Source organism: Elgaria multicarinata, chromosome 8 (genome assembly GCF_023053635.1).
Source record: "Elgaria multicarinata webbii isolate HBS135686 ecotype San Diego chromosome 8, rElgMul1.1.pri, whole genome shotgun sequence".
Taxonomy (NCBI): Eukaryota; Metazoa; Chordata; class Lepidosauria; order Squamata; family Anguidae; genus Elgaria; species Elgaria multicarinata.
Window position 1 is genome coordinate 52,318,330 of NC_086178.1, and position 16,519 is coordinate 52,334,848.

Here is a 16,519-nt window from a genome sequence, read left to right on the forward strand (position 1 = left end):
CCATTGCAGGCAGAGGTTGGACCTGATGCGGGAGATGTATGACCGGGCGGCTGAAGTGCCCTCTAGTGTTATAGAAGACTGTGATAATGTGGTGACAGGCGGAGACCCCTTTTATGACCGCTTCCCTTGGTTCAGGCTGGTTGGCAGGTGAGAGCTTTGATCTGCCTTTGTTGACGTTTCATGCCAAACCAAAAAGATCCAAAGGAAGGAAGTGGGTGTTGTGCAGTACCAGCTCTCCTTCTACAGTGGTGCAGGGATTGCCAAGCATCTGGAGATTTGATCATACATCAAGACAATTGTATAGCATCTCACTCTTTGGAGGGATCTTTCTCTGCCTTCCAGGTTTATATACTGGAGTGGGTAGTCTTCCATTTATATCAGTGTGGGGAGGTTTTTTTTTAATGTGAGCTGCACATAGATACATACACACACATCCAACACAGCCCTTTCACAAAGCTATGCCTGACATCCAAATGCAGTTTCCAGAGTATGCTCCCCTTCTTAACACCACAACTGATGGCTCCAATTTCCTACAGCAAGGTCAACAGAATTTTTTTATAGCCTCTCCTCTCCGTGATACAGGATGACCACCTTACTCCACATTGTAGAGGCTTGTACAAATTTAAGTTGTAGCCCTTCAATCAGGACTGCCTGCTTGTAGGCTGTGATCTTTGGGTTGGTAGGAACCATCACAAACATAGGACTATCATAGGACCGTCACCATCTATCTGTACCATATTGCTATGTAGAAGATCCTCCTGGCTGGCTGGGAGTACTGTGCTCTTCGATCGGAAAAAAGAGAGCTTGCAGTTCGAGATGCAGCTAAGAAACCCTGCTGTAGGATGTGTACATTTGTGTGTGTGTGTGGCGTGCGTGTTGTGTGCAGTGTGAATATCTGCCTATATACTGCCTAGTATATACTGTGTGTTCTCATGTGCTTCCCATGCAACTATTAGACAACAAACGTGATGCCATCAGCTGGGAATTATTGGAGACTGGTTGAAAGTGTCTGCCATTGAATTCTAAGAAATTTGGGTGCATCTAAGTTATGATCAGTTTTATTGCAAGGATTCACAGTGGAATTTCTCTCTAAAATAAGAGCCTTATTTTAGAAAGCAAGATGTTTGCTCCAGTGAAGGTTGTTGGGGGATTCCCATCCAATGCATTGGATCTTCACAGTTCTCAGCTGATGGTGTTGGTGGCTCCTCTGTTAGATGTGTTTGGTCTGGGAGATTTTTCATCTCTTCCCCTCCTTATTAACACTGCTGCTTGGTTTAAAAGAAAAGGCAAAGCGAGCCTAGTCTCTCTGTGTGTGTGTGTGTTTGGAATAGCTGGTGTTAACCTGTCTCCTATCTTGTTGTACTAACCTTAGTTCAGATATCTCTGGCTGCAACAGCTCTCCTATTTTCAACACATGCATGAGCGAGCGCATGGCTGATCTCACCCCCTCCCCCACCTTCTCGAACCCTGACTCCGACATCACCGAGCCTGCTGACGAGCAGCACGTGGGGAAGGAGGAGGAGGAGGAGGACCTGGAGGAAGACATCTTTCCGGAGTACCCGCTGTATGATGGCCAGGATCCATTTTACGACCGCTCCCCCCTGTTCAGTTTAGTAGGAAGGTTGGTGAGGTCTTAGGAGAGCATGCTGGGAAGGAACTAGCTCTTTCGCATAAGAGACCTGCTTTCCCATGTTAAGGCACTCAGGGACAGGTGAGCTCTAAGAAGGTCCAGAGAGAATGGGGCAAAAATAACAAGCCTGAGCAGATAGATAGATAGATAGATAGATAGATAGATAGATAGATAGATAGATATGTAAAAGGAGGAATCAACCTCACCGTGAGACAAGTGGCAGTAAGAAAAATAGAAGAGGGCATTTTCTAGAAAGGCTAAAAGTCCTCAGTGGATATCACAGAACCTGGCTGGCCACCAAAGTTAGTAGTTGCATTTGGGACCTGCATTGTGCGTTAGTATCACGGATTTAATTCCGTTCCCTGATGACTCTGGTACAGGAGGTAGAGAGGGCACTAAGATGTATCTCTGAAATAAAGGAACACTGGGATGTCTTTCCAGAGAGAAGGGTAGTTGATGGTATAACTGGAATTTAGAAGCAAGAAGTAAGCCCTGAAAACATGCATGAAAATACTGGGCAAGCATGGAGTGGTCAATAGCACAAGACTGGAATTTGGGGCATTTAACTTTGGCAAAGCAGATAAGTTAGGATTTCAGCCAACAGCTGCAGTGGGGAGCAGGTTAATTTTTGAGGATGAGCTCCAGGATGTGTTTGAAAGAACCCTTGCTGTTTACATGGCCACCCAATGTCACTTCATAGGGTCAACGCTACTTGCTATAGTTGTCTTGTGGAGATATTTCTGCCACATTGCAGTTTAGCAGAGACGAGTCCTAGAGTGGAATTATCCTTGCAAAGCAAACCTGGGCAGTTCTCATTTCCAAGTACGGCTGTGAAAGGCTTCAACCTTTCTGTCTTGGGACTGCACATTGAGTGTGCTGATAATAAATGTAGATTCCCCACCACACCATCATCTTTGCTATTGGCCTATTCTGGCAATGGTTGCATATCCTGTACAAATGAGGAGGCACAACCTTACTGGGTGACTTTAGTCTCTGCCAAAGACTTGCCTGGGTCCTTGCAATATCCTTACCCATTTTGCTCAGACAGAACCAAATATTTATCTTCTTATCCTCCAAATCCTGTCCTTCATTGGACCGCATTCATAAGCTTGTGGCTCAGGATACTGCACTCAATTCTAACCTTGGATTATAATGCAGGTAATTCTTTCCTTGGAGTTCAGGCTAGGGAGGCTGGATGCAAAAAAAAAAAAAAAAAAAAGGACAGGGCTCTTGCACTTTTAATAGTTGTGTAGAACAGGGGATCTCTGTAGGTGTAGCTGAAATTCCCTATTCTATACAACTATGAAAGGAGCAGGAACCCTGTGCACTGTTGCATCTGGCCACCCTGGCTCCAGCAAGAAGCCTTGACTTTTAAGTAGGGTTTAGGTAAATGGCAGCAAGCAAGGGAGCAAAAGGGCCTAGAAAAAGCAGAGAGGGAGATGGGGGAAGAGTCCTGCAGTCTCCGACCGAAAGAGCTGGCTTCTTCCTTCTTTTTTTTTTCTCCTCTTGGGGGATTTGAGATTTTAAATCAACAAACAGGCCAAACTACCAAATACCTCAACGAGGGAACACCCTCTCCCCCAATCATGTGAACTGTTCTTGGGGGTCCTTTGAGTCAGACAAAATTGACTCCCCCCATGCAGCAGCTGTGCCGTTCACATTTCTCGTGAAGTGTGCTTTGATTGGATTTTTGTCTTTGATTTTTTTTCCTTTTTCCTTATTTATTTATTTTTAGCTGCTGGCTCTATCTCCAAAGCTTTAGCAAAATTGGGGGGTTATTTCACTTTTGTCTTCCTTTTGAAAGGCTTTTCTTTGGTCTGAGCATGCCATCTTTGCACCTCACCAATCTTGTGGTTAGCGCCTCTGTCCTACTCTATTCCTTTAATGACACACAGGCTCTTTATGCTGTCCTTTATTCAACCCTCTACCACTTTGTCAGTTCCCACCCTCCCTGACTCCCCCCCCCCCGCCTTTCCTCTTCTTCCTGCTTCTGTCTCTCAATCTCTCTAGTCCCCAACTTTTTCCCTCTTCAATCTTCTGGATTTCAGGCCTGTTTCATAATGTGCCATTGTTGGTTGTGATCATAATAGAAGTACACAGTAGAAGTACATCTCAAGCTTCCTCTTAGTCATCCAATATTGAAATAGATGTTGAAGGTCATGCTGGAAGAATGAGCGATGATTTGATGAGGTGATATTACCTGTGCCCTTTCAGAACATCTGCCCACAGGCTCTGAGCATCAAGGTGATTTGCAGGTCTGAGAAATTAATGGAAATACATAATGTCTTCTTAATACCTGAATATGAGCTTTTTCTAAGCCCGGGTTAGCCTTTGTTGTTCTCTTATGAGGAAATGTTATGTAGGAGTCCTACATTTAGAAAAAGAAGAAGCTAAAACAGATAATGGTTTGAAGGACTTGGCACAAGCAGAAATTAATTAATTAAATGCACAGAGAAGCCACAATTGTATTTTGCCACACTGGGCTGATGCATTTTCATAAAATGTTAAGAGTCATCATAAACTAATCTTTTTAAAAAATGGCAGGACAAACTGAAACCTCTACATTGCAATAAATGTCATCTAAATTCTGCATAAAAAATGAATGAATGTCAGTTCCCAAGAAGAGGTGTAAAAGCAACCCACTTTGATGTCATTATTTAGTAGTGAAGACTGCCTTGTAGCACTCTGGATAGCATACAACATATGCTGGATCAACTGTGCTGGAAAAAGTGGACTTCCCTGCTCCATCCTTCTCACAGCAGCCCTTCCAGATTCCTAAAATGCTACACAGAGTCAGGAGACCCTGCTGAATGGGGTGACTGTGGTATGGATGGGGTGGAATACCAAAAAATTGGTCAGAGGGACCTGATGGAAGTCCCTCTTATGGAAGGCACGTTCTGGATCCAACCACAAAACATTACAAAATTGAACGTAGACATTTTTAAAAATTCAGTGGACAATGAAACAGATAAAAGCAACTTAAAAACAGGGAGCAATGCATGAATATTCCATCCACCCGATAGAGCAAATGCCTCCTAGAACAAGAATGTCTCAAGATGGTGACCAAGTTTGCTAGGAGTAATGGGAATTGTAATCTAACATCTAGAGGGCATCAGGTTGGAGAAGGTTGCTATGACCGATGTTCATTTGATTATCTTGCATGTTTTCATGTAACAAAATCCAAAGATGGTACAAACATTGAGAAAGAGACACTTAAAGCCTCATATGTAATAATACTCTTAGGACAAGCTTACATAAACCCACATACATATTCTTACCTTTCCTGGACAACCTGAGTTTTGATCAATTTTATAAAAACCAACATGGGAATTTCTCCTTAACCCAGTTTGGAGTACTCCTAATTTTCTGAAGTTTCTTGAGCAAAGTTAGGCTTCTCTGGCTTCTTTCTTATAGTTCTTATTTCTGTATAGTATGTTTGTTCTCCCACAGAGCTGTAACGGTTTGTCCTATCTTGCTATGCGGCTTAAAAGAAGCAGCAGGTCATTACTGTATAACAGGAAAAAAACAGCTCAGTTAGGACTTAATGGGTGTCTCTTTGTGCTGTAAGGGCTAAGGACTGTTTTCTATCACTAGTTACTGAACTATAATAGCACCAAATAATACCATGCAGACATTAAACAGTATTATGAAATATCAACCAAACAGAGTAGGGCTGGAAACAGAATCCATAAATGTCTGTTCCCAAATTCAGATAACCACTCAAAGATTTTAAAAGACGTATATATTGATTGTGTAAATTCACCATAGATTCTATTTATATCAAGGATATTGGCTACTGTGTGGATAATGTCATTATACTGCTTAGTCACTAGGTCGCACTAGACTTAGTTGTATCTGGGTGGATGATTGTATCTGCCGCTGTTCTGTTCTTGTTTAAGAAAGACAATAAAGTTCTTTTCCAGCTGCCTGACTGGTGTATCCTGTAATCCTTCCATGACAGATTCTTTCTGACCAGAGGTATTTGTGCTATTTGTGCTCATGGATTTATAACAAGGAACCCAAGTATTTGAGGAACAGTCCCATGCCCCCAGCTTAGTGGTTTGAATGAAGCTGGGTGCAGCATAGTGTGGTCTATATAGGCCTGTTTTATTCTCACGAGTGAGTTTGATTAGATTAAGAGCTCATTTGAAGCAGGCTTGTAATTCAGCTCAATCTGTTTCTCTGAAATTCCGGAGGGTGTTTCTCTCTAGAAGGGGCCTGACTCTCTACGTCCTCCCTTTTTCTTTCCTACTTCTCTGCTCTTCATACTTCATTCCTTCTGCCTTTATTTCCCTACTCTAATTCCCACCTTCCCTCTCTTTTCTGTCCCTTTTGCCCTGCCATTACTCAACAGCAAGACCTTGGACAAATTACAGCACCCAGGGTACTAGCTGTCTAGTCTCTCCTGCCACAGGTCCTTTTTCTAGTTTCCTTCTCGCACCAGCACAGGCCCCCCTCCCTTCCTGTCGGACACGGGAGATGACAGAACGAGAGGTACGCTATGCTAGCGCTCACTAACTCACTACACTTTCGCTTCATGGCTCAGTACAGGAACTCTGTTCTAAGCACGCTGAATCCCCCTCTCTATCCGGCTGGCCATGGCTGCCTTTCTTTAGTTTTGCTTTGCAGCACCATGTTGTGATGTGAGCGGTGAACTGTGGTCCCAGCTACCATCGGCTATGGAGTATGTTTGGAGAAGTTCATACGTGAGACTCAGTGACCACTCTCCTTATGTTACTTTTACTTCTAGAGCCTTTGTGTATCTCAGCAACTTGTTGTATCCTGTGCCTCTGGTCCACCGTGTTGCCATTGTCAGCGAGAAGGGGGAAGTGAAAGGATTTCTGCGTGTGGCAGTTCAGGCGATCTCAGGTAAGAGGTGGGTGGAGCTGGGGGTTGGGCGGGGGGAATTGCAGACTAGCCTTCCCCTACCTGGTGCCCTCTCACTGTGCCAGACTGCAATTCCCATCTTTCTCAGCCAGCATGGCCAATGGCAGTCCGACACATCTGGAGGACACCAGGTGGGTGAAAGCTGTCCTAGGTGTTCTTGTTTATAGCATTCCCTCAGTTCCTTTTGAGTAACTCTTTTCTTTTAAGTGGGGAGGGGGAAGAAAAGCCCTTTGCCTTTATGTTGGAATGAACAACTAAGGGCACAATCCTATACATACTTAGACAGAAATAACTCCTGCAACTCTCAGCTTTCCCTAGCCAGCCAAGCTGTAGGATGTATTTCTGTCTAAACCTGCATAGGATTGTGTCCTAAGGTGCTTAATAAGGGGAGGAGGGTTTTGCCCAAATATCTGTGTCCTGCCTCAAACTAGTGCATTTCTCATGCCCACATGAATCCCCACCATGCAGAAGCATTTTTTGATGGCAACAGAGTTCACCCTGAGGAAGAGGAGTTAAAGAGTCCTTTGAGTTCACACATACAGGTACATCATTTGATTACCCAGCACTTGATGGGTCACAGCTGAACCTGTGACCTGACTCAGATGAAAAACATTGTGTTTGCGATGATCTGTGGTGGCTTGTTCACACATACAGCTCTCCACTTGCTGCTGCTGCATCCATGAAGTGATGGATACATGTATGTTGCCCAACCTTGCATTTCAGCATGTGGGGGAGAAAGCAGTTAAGATGCATAATAACTTGGGGGAGTTTGAGCCAATTAGGAAGCTCCTGGAGATAAACTTGAGTCCTGGAGTTGCCAGTTGCCCATCTTTTCCTTGAACCTTTATTCTGGTTACTGCTTTAGGGCAGTGATTGCTAACCCAAGCTGGAACGCTCTCAGTTCTTCCATGCATAGTGCAGGCAAGCAGTGCAGTTGCCATCAAAAAATGCTTCTGCATGGTGGGGATTCATGTGGGCATGAGAAATGCACTAGTTTGAGGCAGGACAGATGCCTCTGCTAAGGCTTAGCATGAACCTGAAATTCCAATACTCTGCAATCATAGTTCCCATTTATTTTTCCGCCGTTGAGCCTGGCTTAAAAAGGCGATTGTGCCTCCCAGAAGGGTAGATAGCTTAAGTGGGGTTTTATTTTGTTGGTTGTTCTTTGTTAAATTCTACAGATACTTCCAAATATGATTATTTAATTTAAAAGGTTTTCAAAAGGAAAATTTAAAATTCCCAGCCTATACATTTGCGAGGGCAGGATCCAGAGAAGGCACACCTGAAAAGATCAGGAACATTCTCTTGGGCATAGGGCAACAATTTAAAAAGAGGTTCAGTTTTGATACAGTAACAATGGCATAAATCAGGAGCTGGCAACTTCAGTGCAACTCCCAAAAGAAATAAAGTTTTTCAAAAAGAGAAAATCATCAACTTTTCAGTAGCAAACCAATCTGTAGCGTTACAAGGATTTTAAAATTCTTGACTGTTAGAGCAGTACGACAGTGGAACCAATTACCTAGAGAGGTTGTGAGCTCTCCCACCCTAGAGACATTCAAGATGCAGCTGAATAGCCATCTGTCAGGTATGCTTTAATGTGGATTCTTGCATGAACAGGGGGTTGGTCGGACTCAGCCTTATAGGCCTTGTCCAGCTCAACTATTCTATGATGCTATGAAATTCGCTTCTTTCCAATTTGGGTGTGCAGTATCAACTATGGCATACCCAAAGGGCCAAATTTAGCTTGCAAACAAGCTAAATTTGGCCCTTTGGGTGCTCCCTAGCCACTATGGAAACTATTTGGAGGAGTAATATTTTTTTAAAGTAGGGCAGTGAGGTCCATGAGTTGCTGACCCTAGCACAAATGGTCATTTACAAATTCAGTAAAAGTTGTATGTATAAAGACATGCAAGTATGAGCTATAACTCTAATAATCCTTGAAAGATGGGTTGTGTAGTTGACTCAGTTCTCATCCATTCAGAAACAATGGCAGCTATAAGAACTTAGCCTAACACATATCATGCTTGGTACAGATCCCTGAAGATGCAGGCGGAAACTTTTCAGATTAGATAAACTGTAGATTTAAGTTGGAATGTAGATACAAAATTAACAATGGGATAGTATGATGCTTACTTGAAGCACTTTAAGATGGCATCCATTGGAGCAATATATATTCATTCATTCCTTTGTTCCTTTAGATTAGGCTGGGCCCAGCTGGTGCAGAAGTACAGTGAAAGCAGAGGATTCATATAAGTGATTTGTGTGACAGTACTAGGACAGTACATATGTGACAGTACTAGGACTGGGTCTGTTTCATATGTATTGACTGTTATCCAAAACTACTTTCGTGTGGCTGAGTATTCCTATGGTGGGGTGGGCGGGCACCATTTAAGTAGCCTACCATCTGGACTGGCCCAATAACATACAAAATAGCCAGAACTTCTTGGAGGGTGGTGACACAAAGAGCAATTCCCATGGCAAACTCATGCAAGTGTTATGCCCCACTCAACTTAAACCATCTGATGTATGAATTCCTAAGTGGTAACTTCACTGATTCCCATTTATTTGGATGATTCAAGGTGCATCCAGATAACTAGCCCGCCTGCCCACCCCACTTTTTACTCTGCCTTCATCTTAGTTTGGTTGGACACATGGGAACTATCTAGAGAAGCAGTTTGCAATATGCAAAAACAATATTTGATTGATGTCAGTCTAAATGTTGACTGTATTTGCCCTGCATGGCTGGGCAATGCCTTGTGAAAATTGCTGCATGTGAAAAGATCAGTATCTATGAGTCCCTGTCCATGACTCTCAATCTTTTGAGAGGTGTGAGTGTTTCTTTCCTTACTATAACCTCTGGCTACATTCCTATTTCCAGCGGATGAAGAAGCACCAGATTATGGCTCAGGAGTGCGGCAGTCAGGAACAGCCAAAATTTCCTTTGATGATCAGCACTTTGAGAAGGTATGCTATGAAAACCAGCACAGTCTGAGCATCACCCCAGGAAGTGGATTACATGGAATGCATTGGCCCATATCTAATCAGTTATTAATTAACTATTTTGTTGTGCAGATTCAGAACTATCAGAGTTCAGTACTGTGCACAAAGTAAGGAAGGGGGAGCAGATTAGTTGTTGATCCTGAGTTAAAATGAAGGCAGGTGAATCTTCACTTTTCTAGCTTCCTGACTATTTATTTGGCATATGTCCACTTGTTTGTAGTTCATCCACAAAGCCTAGCAATGGATGCCTTAAATTTACTTATGTTTACAAGTATTTACATAAGGAATAAAGAGTAGGCTGGTTTGTTTTCTCAGAGTGAAATGGAAATCATCATTAACAATACCTGAAGTCATGGACTGGGTTGGGACAATCGTGGTGGGGGAAGAAGTCATCCTGGCTTCTCCCCATAGATCGGTGTGTTGTCTGATCTTAGTGCCAGGCACGGTGGGGTGTGTGTGTGTGTGTGTGCTTCATGCCCACCCCACAACCCACGAAGTGCAGCAGAGTTTGTAGGGTGGGTATAAAGCCCCTTCACCATGCACTGGGTTCAGACAACACAGCAACCCATGCTGCAGTGTGAGGAATAATGTAAATGACAGTGACACATGCAGCATTTGGGGGGGATGACAAAATGGCTTCTTCTCCTGCAGTGATCATCTGAATATGCACACGGACTTCAGTGGTCTAGCAATTTGGGGTGGTTAGGGGGATGCTGACTGATATCTCATTTAATGCATACTATTCAATACCAATGTACTTAACAGATTATTACACTATTATTGACAGCATAGGTCTATACTGGTTCCTCTGTTCTTGTGTCCATTTTCTGCTTGAGCTTGGCTGTGAATCTCCTTGACTTAATGGTTAAAAAGGAGAGCAAATTAAACTGCTATAAGAGAAAATGAATAACACCATTCCTAGGACTCCATCACACCTACTTTTTCCCCCTGGTTTGTCTCCGCGATTTCTAGTTCTGTTTCATTAGTGCGTCAAGCTAATGGCCGCTTTCACATGGGTTTGTGGTATCATGCTATACCAATGAAACATTCTTTTCACTTGTTTGCTCTTCCACTCTTCCCCGCCCCACCCCTTCTCTTTCTGCCTGCAGTTCATTGGTTGTAACGTTGTGATGGGTGTGGGCTCCTTCCCCAACTCACTCTGGCTTTGTTGTCTAGCGATTTGCAGATTTAAGGTTTCATTGGCTGGGCTCCATTTCTGCGGGCCATGAGAGTGGGGTTGGAACAGTAAAAGTCCATTCAAATGACTCAGCACAAGCCTGCTGGTTCAACACGTTGCTGGAGGAGGAGAACTGCCCTGCCCTCCCCTTTCGTCAGCAAGCTCTCCCTTCAAAGCACACACCCCCAACAAAGGAAATAGCGAGAGGATGGCGTTACACGGGGGCTGAAGGGCACTTTAATTCTGTTTGGGGGAAATAATCCAGACTTTCCCTGCTCTAGAAAAAAAAGGGAGGGGAAGAGGCGGGGTGTCTGCAGGACAGGCACGACATCATCTGAGTTCTGTGCTGCAAAACCGCAAACCAGGCCTGACGAGAGTGCGATAAAACACTGGTGTGATGGAGCCCATAGCCTTCATACTTATCCCTTGTATTCCATCCCTTTCTTATGCTTTGCCTCATAGTTCCAGTCTGAGTCCTGTCCTGTAGTGGGAATGTCCCGTTCTGGAACTTCACAGGAGGAGCTGCGCATTGTAGAGGGACAGGGGCAAATAACTGACATAGGACCATCGGCAGATGAAGTCAACAACAACACCTGTGCAGGTATACATCTTTTTATGTCAGAGAGGGGTTGGTGAACTTAGTGCATAGCAGTGAAAGGAAAGGCTTTGAGCCTCTTACTGGATCTCTGCATATGGAAAATAGGAAAGGATGCATTTATCAGTTGCTTTTTACCTGTATGGTGTGACTGAAGGCAGTGGATCAAGGGTGATAAACAAAGTAGTTCTTACTGAAATGATAAAACATACTGGGAAAGAAACAGCAGTTGTGTGGTCATGTCTACATTATATTCTGTGCTCCTCCCACCCTTGACATCACTCCCTCTAAAAGCAAACACATGTGGTGAGTGCCAACAGGAATGGACCCAAAATGGTGCCACTGAAAAAAAAGAGGAAGGAAACAACATGCAGAAGTGAAGGATTTTTTTTTTAAAAAAAAATACCCTAAGGGAGCAAAACGAAAACTCAAACAGCCCAATGAGGACTGAGCAAGCTCAATAGCCAAAAATGCTGAATTTCACAGTTGAAAAACAACAACCAGAAATTGGGGTAGTGGTAGTAGAATGCCCTGTTTGAGCCCTTTATACTCAGCTGGAGGGGGGTGGCCTTTTGGAAGGAACCCTGAACAGGTGACAATACATCAAAGTTGGGGTGCTGCCACAAAAAAAAATCCTGTTCCTCCTACTACCAACTTAGCCTCTTTGGGTAATACAAAAGAAAATTGCAATGTGTGGGCAGGTTCATATGAGAGGAAATGGTCTTTCAGATATCATGGCCCCAAGTTGTTTAAGACTTCATAGGTACAACTGAGTCCTTTGATTGGATCCCAGAACAAATTGGGAGCCAGTGCAGTTAGGAAAAGACCAGTGTAATAAGGCCTATAAACTGCAGTCCAGATAGCTATTTGGCTGCAGCATTTTGCACGTGTTGCGATTTCTGAGCATTCTTCCAGGGCAGCTCCATGTATAGCAAGTTGCCGTAGTCTAAACGGGAAATGACGAAATCATGTGTAAACGAGTCCAGATTAACTATTCAATAAAAGTAACGTGAGGTGCTCGTCATAACACTGTGAAAGTCTGCTTCCCCGTTTCTGTTTATCTTTATGATAGCTGGTACTCATGACGGTTTTAACATCTGTTGCTTGAATTCTTTGTGAAGAGCCATATTTCCACTGGAAGATTCAGCCATATGAGGCTGTTGTGACCATCACCACTCCTTGCCGTTTTATCCCGGAAGCCCTGGTGACGTTTTTTCCTCCCGTGCCCAGGACCTCTTATATGTTTTACTTTGTTATGTGTGCCCCACAGGACGTGAAACGCGGTCTTTATACCAGTGAGGAAATGTTGTTTACCATTTTTAAATTCTGTTTCTCCAGCTACCCCGGAAGATCTTCTCCTGGACAGTTCAGAGAAGTCAGCAGTGGACGGGCCTTTAGAAGCAGCCCTGGAGCACTTGAAGCTAGGCAGCATCTTCACTTTCCGAGTGACTGTTCTGCAGGCCTCCAGCATCTCAGCAGAATATGCCGACATCTTCTGCCAGTTTAAGTGAGATACAGTCCACCATTTTCTCATTTGCCCTTTACCTAATTCAGACAAATTTCGGGGATTGTGACCACTCCTTCCTTTGCAGTTCACTGGCTATTCAATCTATTCAAATATATGTTTAGATCTATATTCTAATTCAGCCTTTCCCAACCCAGTGCCCTCCAGGTGTCTTGAACTACAATTCCCAGGATTCCGGACCCTTGGCTATGCTTGCTGGAGCTGATAGGAATTGAGGTCCAAAATATCTGGAGGCCACTAGGTTGGGGAAGGCTCTTCTAATCTATGTTCAGAGTTTAAGTTTAGGTTGTTTTAGTGTATCAGAAATCCTCTTTTGGGGAAGAAGGCATGATATATACATAATAAAAATAAATATTCTGCCCTTTCCAGATGAGAATTCCTGTCTAGAATTTCCAAGTGGTTTTAGCATGAAGGGTGGAGGGATATTTCTATATTTTGAAAGCCCCTGACTTGTATTTCATAGTGGGAGGAAGGTCAATGGTTTGTTGCTGAGCCAACTATTATTATGGGAGAAAGAGAACCAGGTGAAAACTTTGAGAGACCCTGCACGATGAGAGTGAGGAACCCCACAGAGTATTATCTTCCACACTGCCCCCCCTCCCCAGATTCTTGTCTTACTGGTCTTCCAGTGTATGGGTGTCCCTTACAAGAAACTAATCTGCCCAGAAAACATTTGTTATCGGTCAAATTAAAGATATAATAAATAAAATAAATCGTGCACTTTGCTTAGGGAACCTAGTTGTGATCAACACACCCCAACTGTATGAATGTTTATATACTGAATATAAATAATATGTAAACTAATAAATAAAATGATACATAATATGTAAATAGATCATCCTGAGATAAATATATTTAATAACAATAATAAAAGCTATTTGTTCGCAGCTTTATCCATCGCCACGATGAGGCCTTCTCGACAGAGCCCTTGAAGAACACAGGACGAGGCCCACCTCTTGGCTTCTATCATGTTCAAAACGTTAGTATAACTTGTAACACTGCTTCCTTTTGACAACTTCACATGTCATGGAGATGGTATTAATGGCAGCACCTCTTATGCCAGGCAACAGAGTGTGCAACTGCCTGATTAAGAACAAGGATAGACTTGGAATACTATGTACAGTTCTGGTCACTGCACCTAAAAAAAAGGACATTGTAGAGTTGGAAAAGGTGCAGAAAAAGGCAACTAAAATGATCAGGCAGCTGGAGCAACTCATGTACGAGGAAAGGCTATAAAATCTGAGACTGTTTAGCTTAAAAAAAAGGCCAGTAAGGAGAGAGATGATAGAGGTGTACAAAATTATGCATAGTGTGGAGAATGTAGAAAGGGAGAATTTTTCTTCCTCTCTCAAAATACTAGAGCTGCGGAGTCATCCCATGAAGCTGATGGGTGAGAGATTCAGGACAGATAAAAGGAAATACTTCTTCACGCAGCGCATGGTTAAACTATGGGATTTGCTACCGCAAGATGTAGTGACGGCCACCAATTTAGATGGCTTTAAAAGGGGATTACTGGACCAGATGAACCTTGGTCTAATCCAGCATGGCTCTTCATACGTTTTTAAATGAAAAAGTACCGTCTTTGATTCAGCGTGCCTTTTTTATACTATGAATGTAGCAATCTTCTCATGTTAGGAACAATTGGTCACCTCTTTCTGTGTGAGGAAGAACCACTCATAGCAACAGTTGCCACTCAAGCTGAAAGGTATATGGTAAGGTCTACGCATATTAGGAATGATCTAATATAATCCATATTATATTATTCGATGTGCTACCCCAGCAAGTAAATGTTTAAGATGGGGCGTAACCACTGCCATTGCCTGTCATGCCCCACATCATTGTGCTGCTGTTATGCACCAATTCAGGATGTCACACCAACACAGCAGTACAAACGATTCCTTTCTGCACATATGAGAAAGGGAGAAACCAGACGTAATTTTTGATAATATGGATACAGATGGGGAGCTTGTATTCTATATGACTAGACAAGGCTTTGGCCAGAATGGAGCCTCCTCACCCATAGGAATGCGCTGTAAGTGAATGGGGAGTTGTAGATACTCTAGCAAGCGTTATCTATCCTACCCATTTAGTTAGCATTTCAAGATATCTGTCCTGCTATGTAAGTTGAGTTTTCTCATCCCCTACTGTCCTGTCTTTCAGATTGCAGTGGAGGTCACCAAATCTTTCATTGAGTACATTAAGAGCCAGCCAATTGTCTTTGAGGTTTTTGGACACTATCAGCAGCATCCTTTCCCCCCTCTGTGCAAGGATGTCCTCAGGTAAGTGTGTCATTTCCATAACAATTGCCATTGCCATGGAATTGTTCTTGGCTTGTCAAAGTGTAGCTTTGATTGATTGATTGATTGATTGATTGATTGATTGTATTAGCAACATTTTTATTCTGTTTCTTATTTGAAACATATCCCAAAGTGGTTTACAAAAGAATAATAAAAAATACCAAACAAAAACTACCCACAGGTACGCACAAAATGGTATCATGATACAGGTTATGTCCATTTTGTGATTCGTGGATCCTGTTGCTACTGCAAAAGAAGTCATTGGGTCTCAGTCCGTTGACCTTATCTTGAGCAGTGGTGCAGCTAGGTAATTTTAGCCCCTGGATTTAATGGCTTTATAGCTCCCATTTTAGACAGCTGTGTGTATTCTTTCAGTTGTGAAGCACACAACTAACATTTGTCTTTTCACTGCCATGCCCCACCCCCCCACCATGCCATTCTATGGTTTACAACTGTTTCTACATTCCTAGTATGTTACAGCAATAAAAGAAAAAAGAAAGAATAAAAACTGTGCCAATCCTATTTTTAAAAAGAAATACTCTGTGCATGTGCAGCTGCACATTTTAAATTCATTTAAATCATGACCCTGTCATGATTAATGGGATAAAATGGAATTTGCTCCTGTTGTCCTGATGACTTTTGTGGTAGAAAAGTATAATATCTATTTTAAAGAAAAACTAATACAATAAACTTCTGTTTCCATGTACATTCCCAGCCAGTTCCCCCCTGACTATAAAACCGTGTTGTTTCTAAAGAAAAAGAAAGCATGCTGTGACAAACACTGTCAGTCCCAGTGGGCCTGAGCATGCTGCCGTTACTTGCTACTCTGTGGGTGGTCATTAGGGCCCACCCTGGGCTGCAGGACCCTGGACTTGGGTCAGAAGGTCCAAGCCTAGCTGTGCCCCTGATCATGAGCAGGTTCCGGTATTCAGTGACAAGGATTTGTGCTTTGTAGTAAAACAACTTAAACATGTCCAGGTATATTATTCCAAACCAGGGAATGGTACAAAGTCACATGATGCTGTTTCATTAACTTTGTTAAAGCTAAACAGGTCTTGACATGACAAGTCTCTTGGAGCATCATGTGAACAGTCAGTCAGATGGGCAAGAAAAGTCAATCACTCAACATCAATGCTAAAAATGTGGTTGCAATTTCATATTCTTGGGTGGTGAGGAGCAGTGGAAGCTGGTGATTCCTATGTCAGTGGGGCAATGAATCCACTCTGGGTTTCAGTCAGAACTCTAAAGGAGCCATTTAAGGTGCTGAACCCTCTCCGTGGATTCACTGCCCCACTGACATAGGAACCACCAGGCTCCACTGGCAAAGATTGGGGCAACTTCTCAGTCCCCATGGGCTCATTTCCCCACTATTTGACCAACACAAACTCTTGTTGAAGTAACACAGAAA

The 16,519-nt window shown here is 43.0% G+C and overlaps 1 protein-coding gene across 11 annotated transcripts in view; it reads left to right on the forward strand.

Annotated features, from left to right (window-relative positions):
- KIF1A (kinesin family member 1A) overlaps nucleotides 1–16,519 on the forward strand; it is a 117,951-nt gene that overhangs the window by 66,744 nt on the left and 34,688 nt on the right. For 9 of the 11 annotated variants that reach the window (XM_063132381.1, XM_063132382.1, XM_063132383.1 and 6 more), the window contains 7 exons: nucleotides 10–147; nucleotides 6,381–6,499; nucleotides 9,396–9,481; nucleotides 11,157–11,295; nucleotides 12,628–12,796; nucleotides 13,703–13,793; nucleotides 14,975–15,093. In XM_063132381.1, the coding sequence (XP_062988451.1) occupies nucleotides 10–147; nucleotides 6,381–6,499; nucleotides 9,396–9,481; nucleotides 11,157–11,295; nucleotides 12,628–12,796; nucleotides 13,703–13,793; nucleotides 14,975–15,093 (861 nt within the window). Of the gene's footprint in view, nucleotides 1–9; nucleotides 148–1,396; nucleotides 1,622–6,380; nucleotides 6,500–9,395; nucleotides 9,482–11,156; nucleotides 11,296–12,627; nucleotides 12,797–13,702; nucleotides 13,794–14,974; nucleotides 15,094–16,519 lie in introns of all 11 variants that reach the window. The other 2 variants (XM_063132379.1, XM_063132380.1) reach the window with 1 other exon arrangement.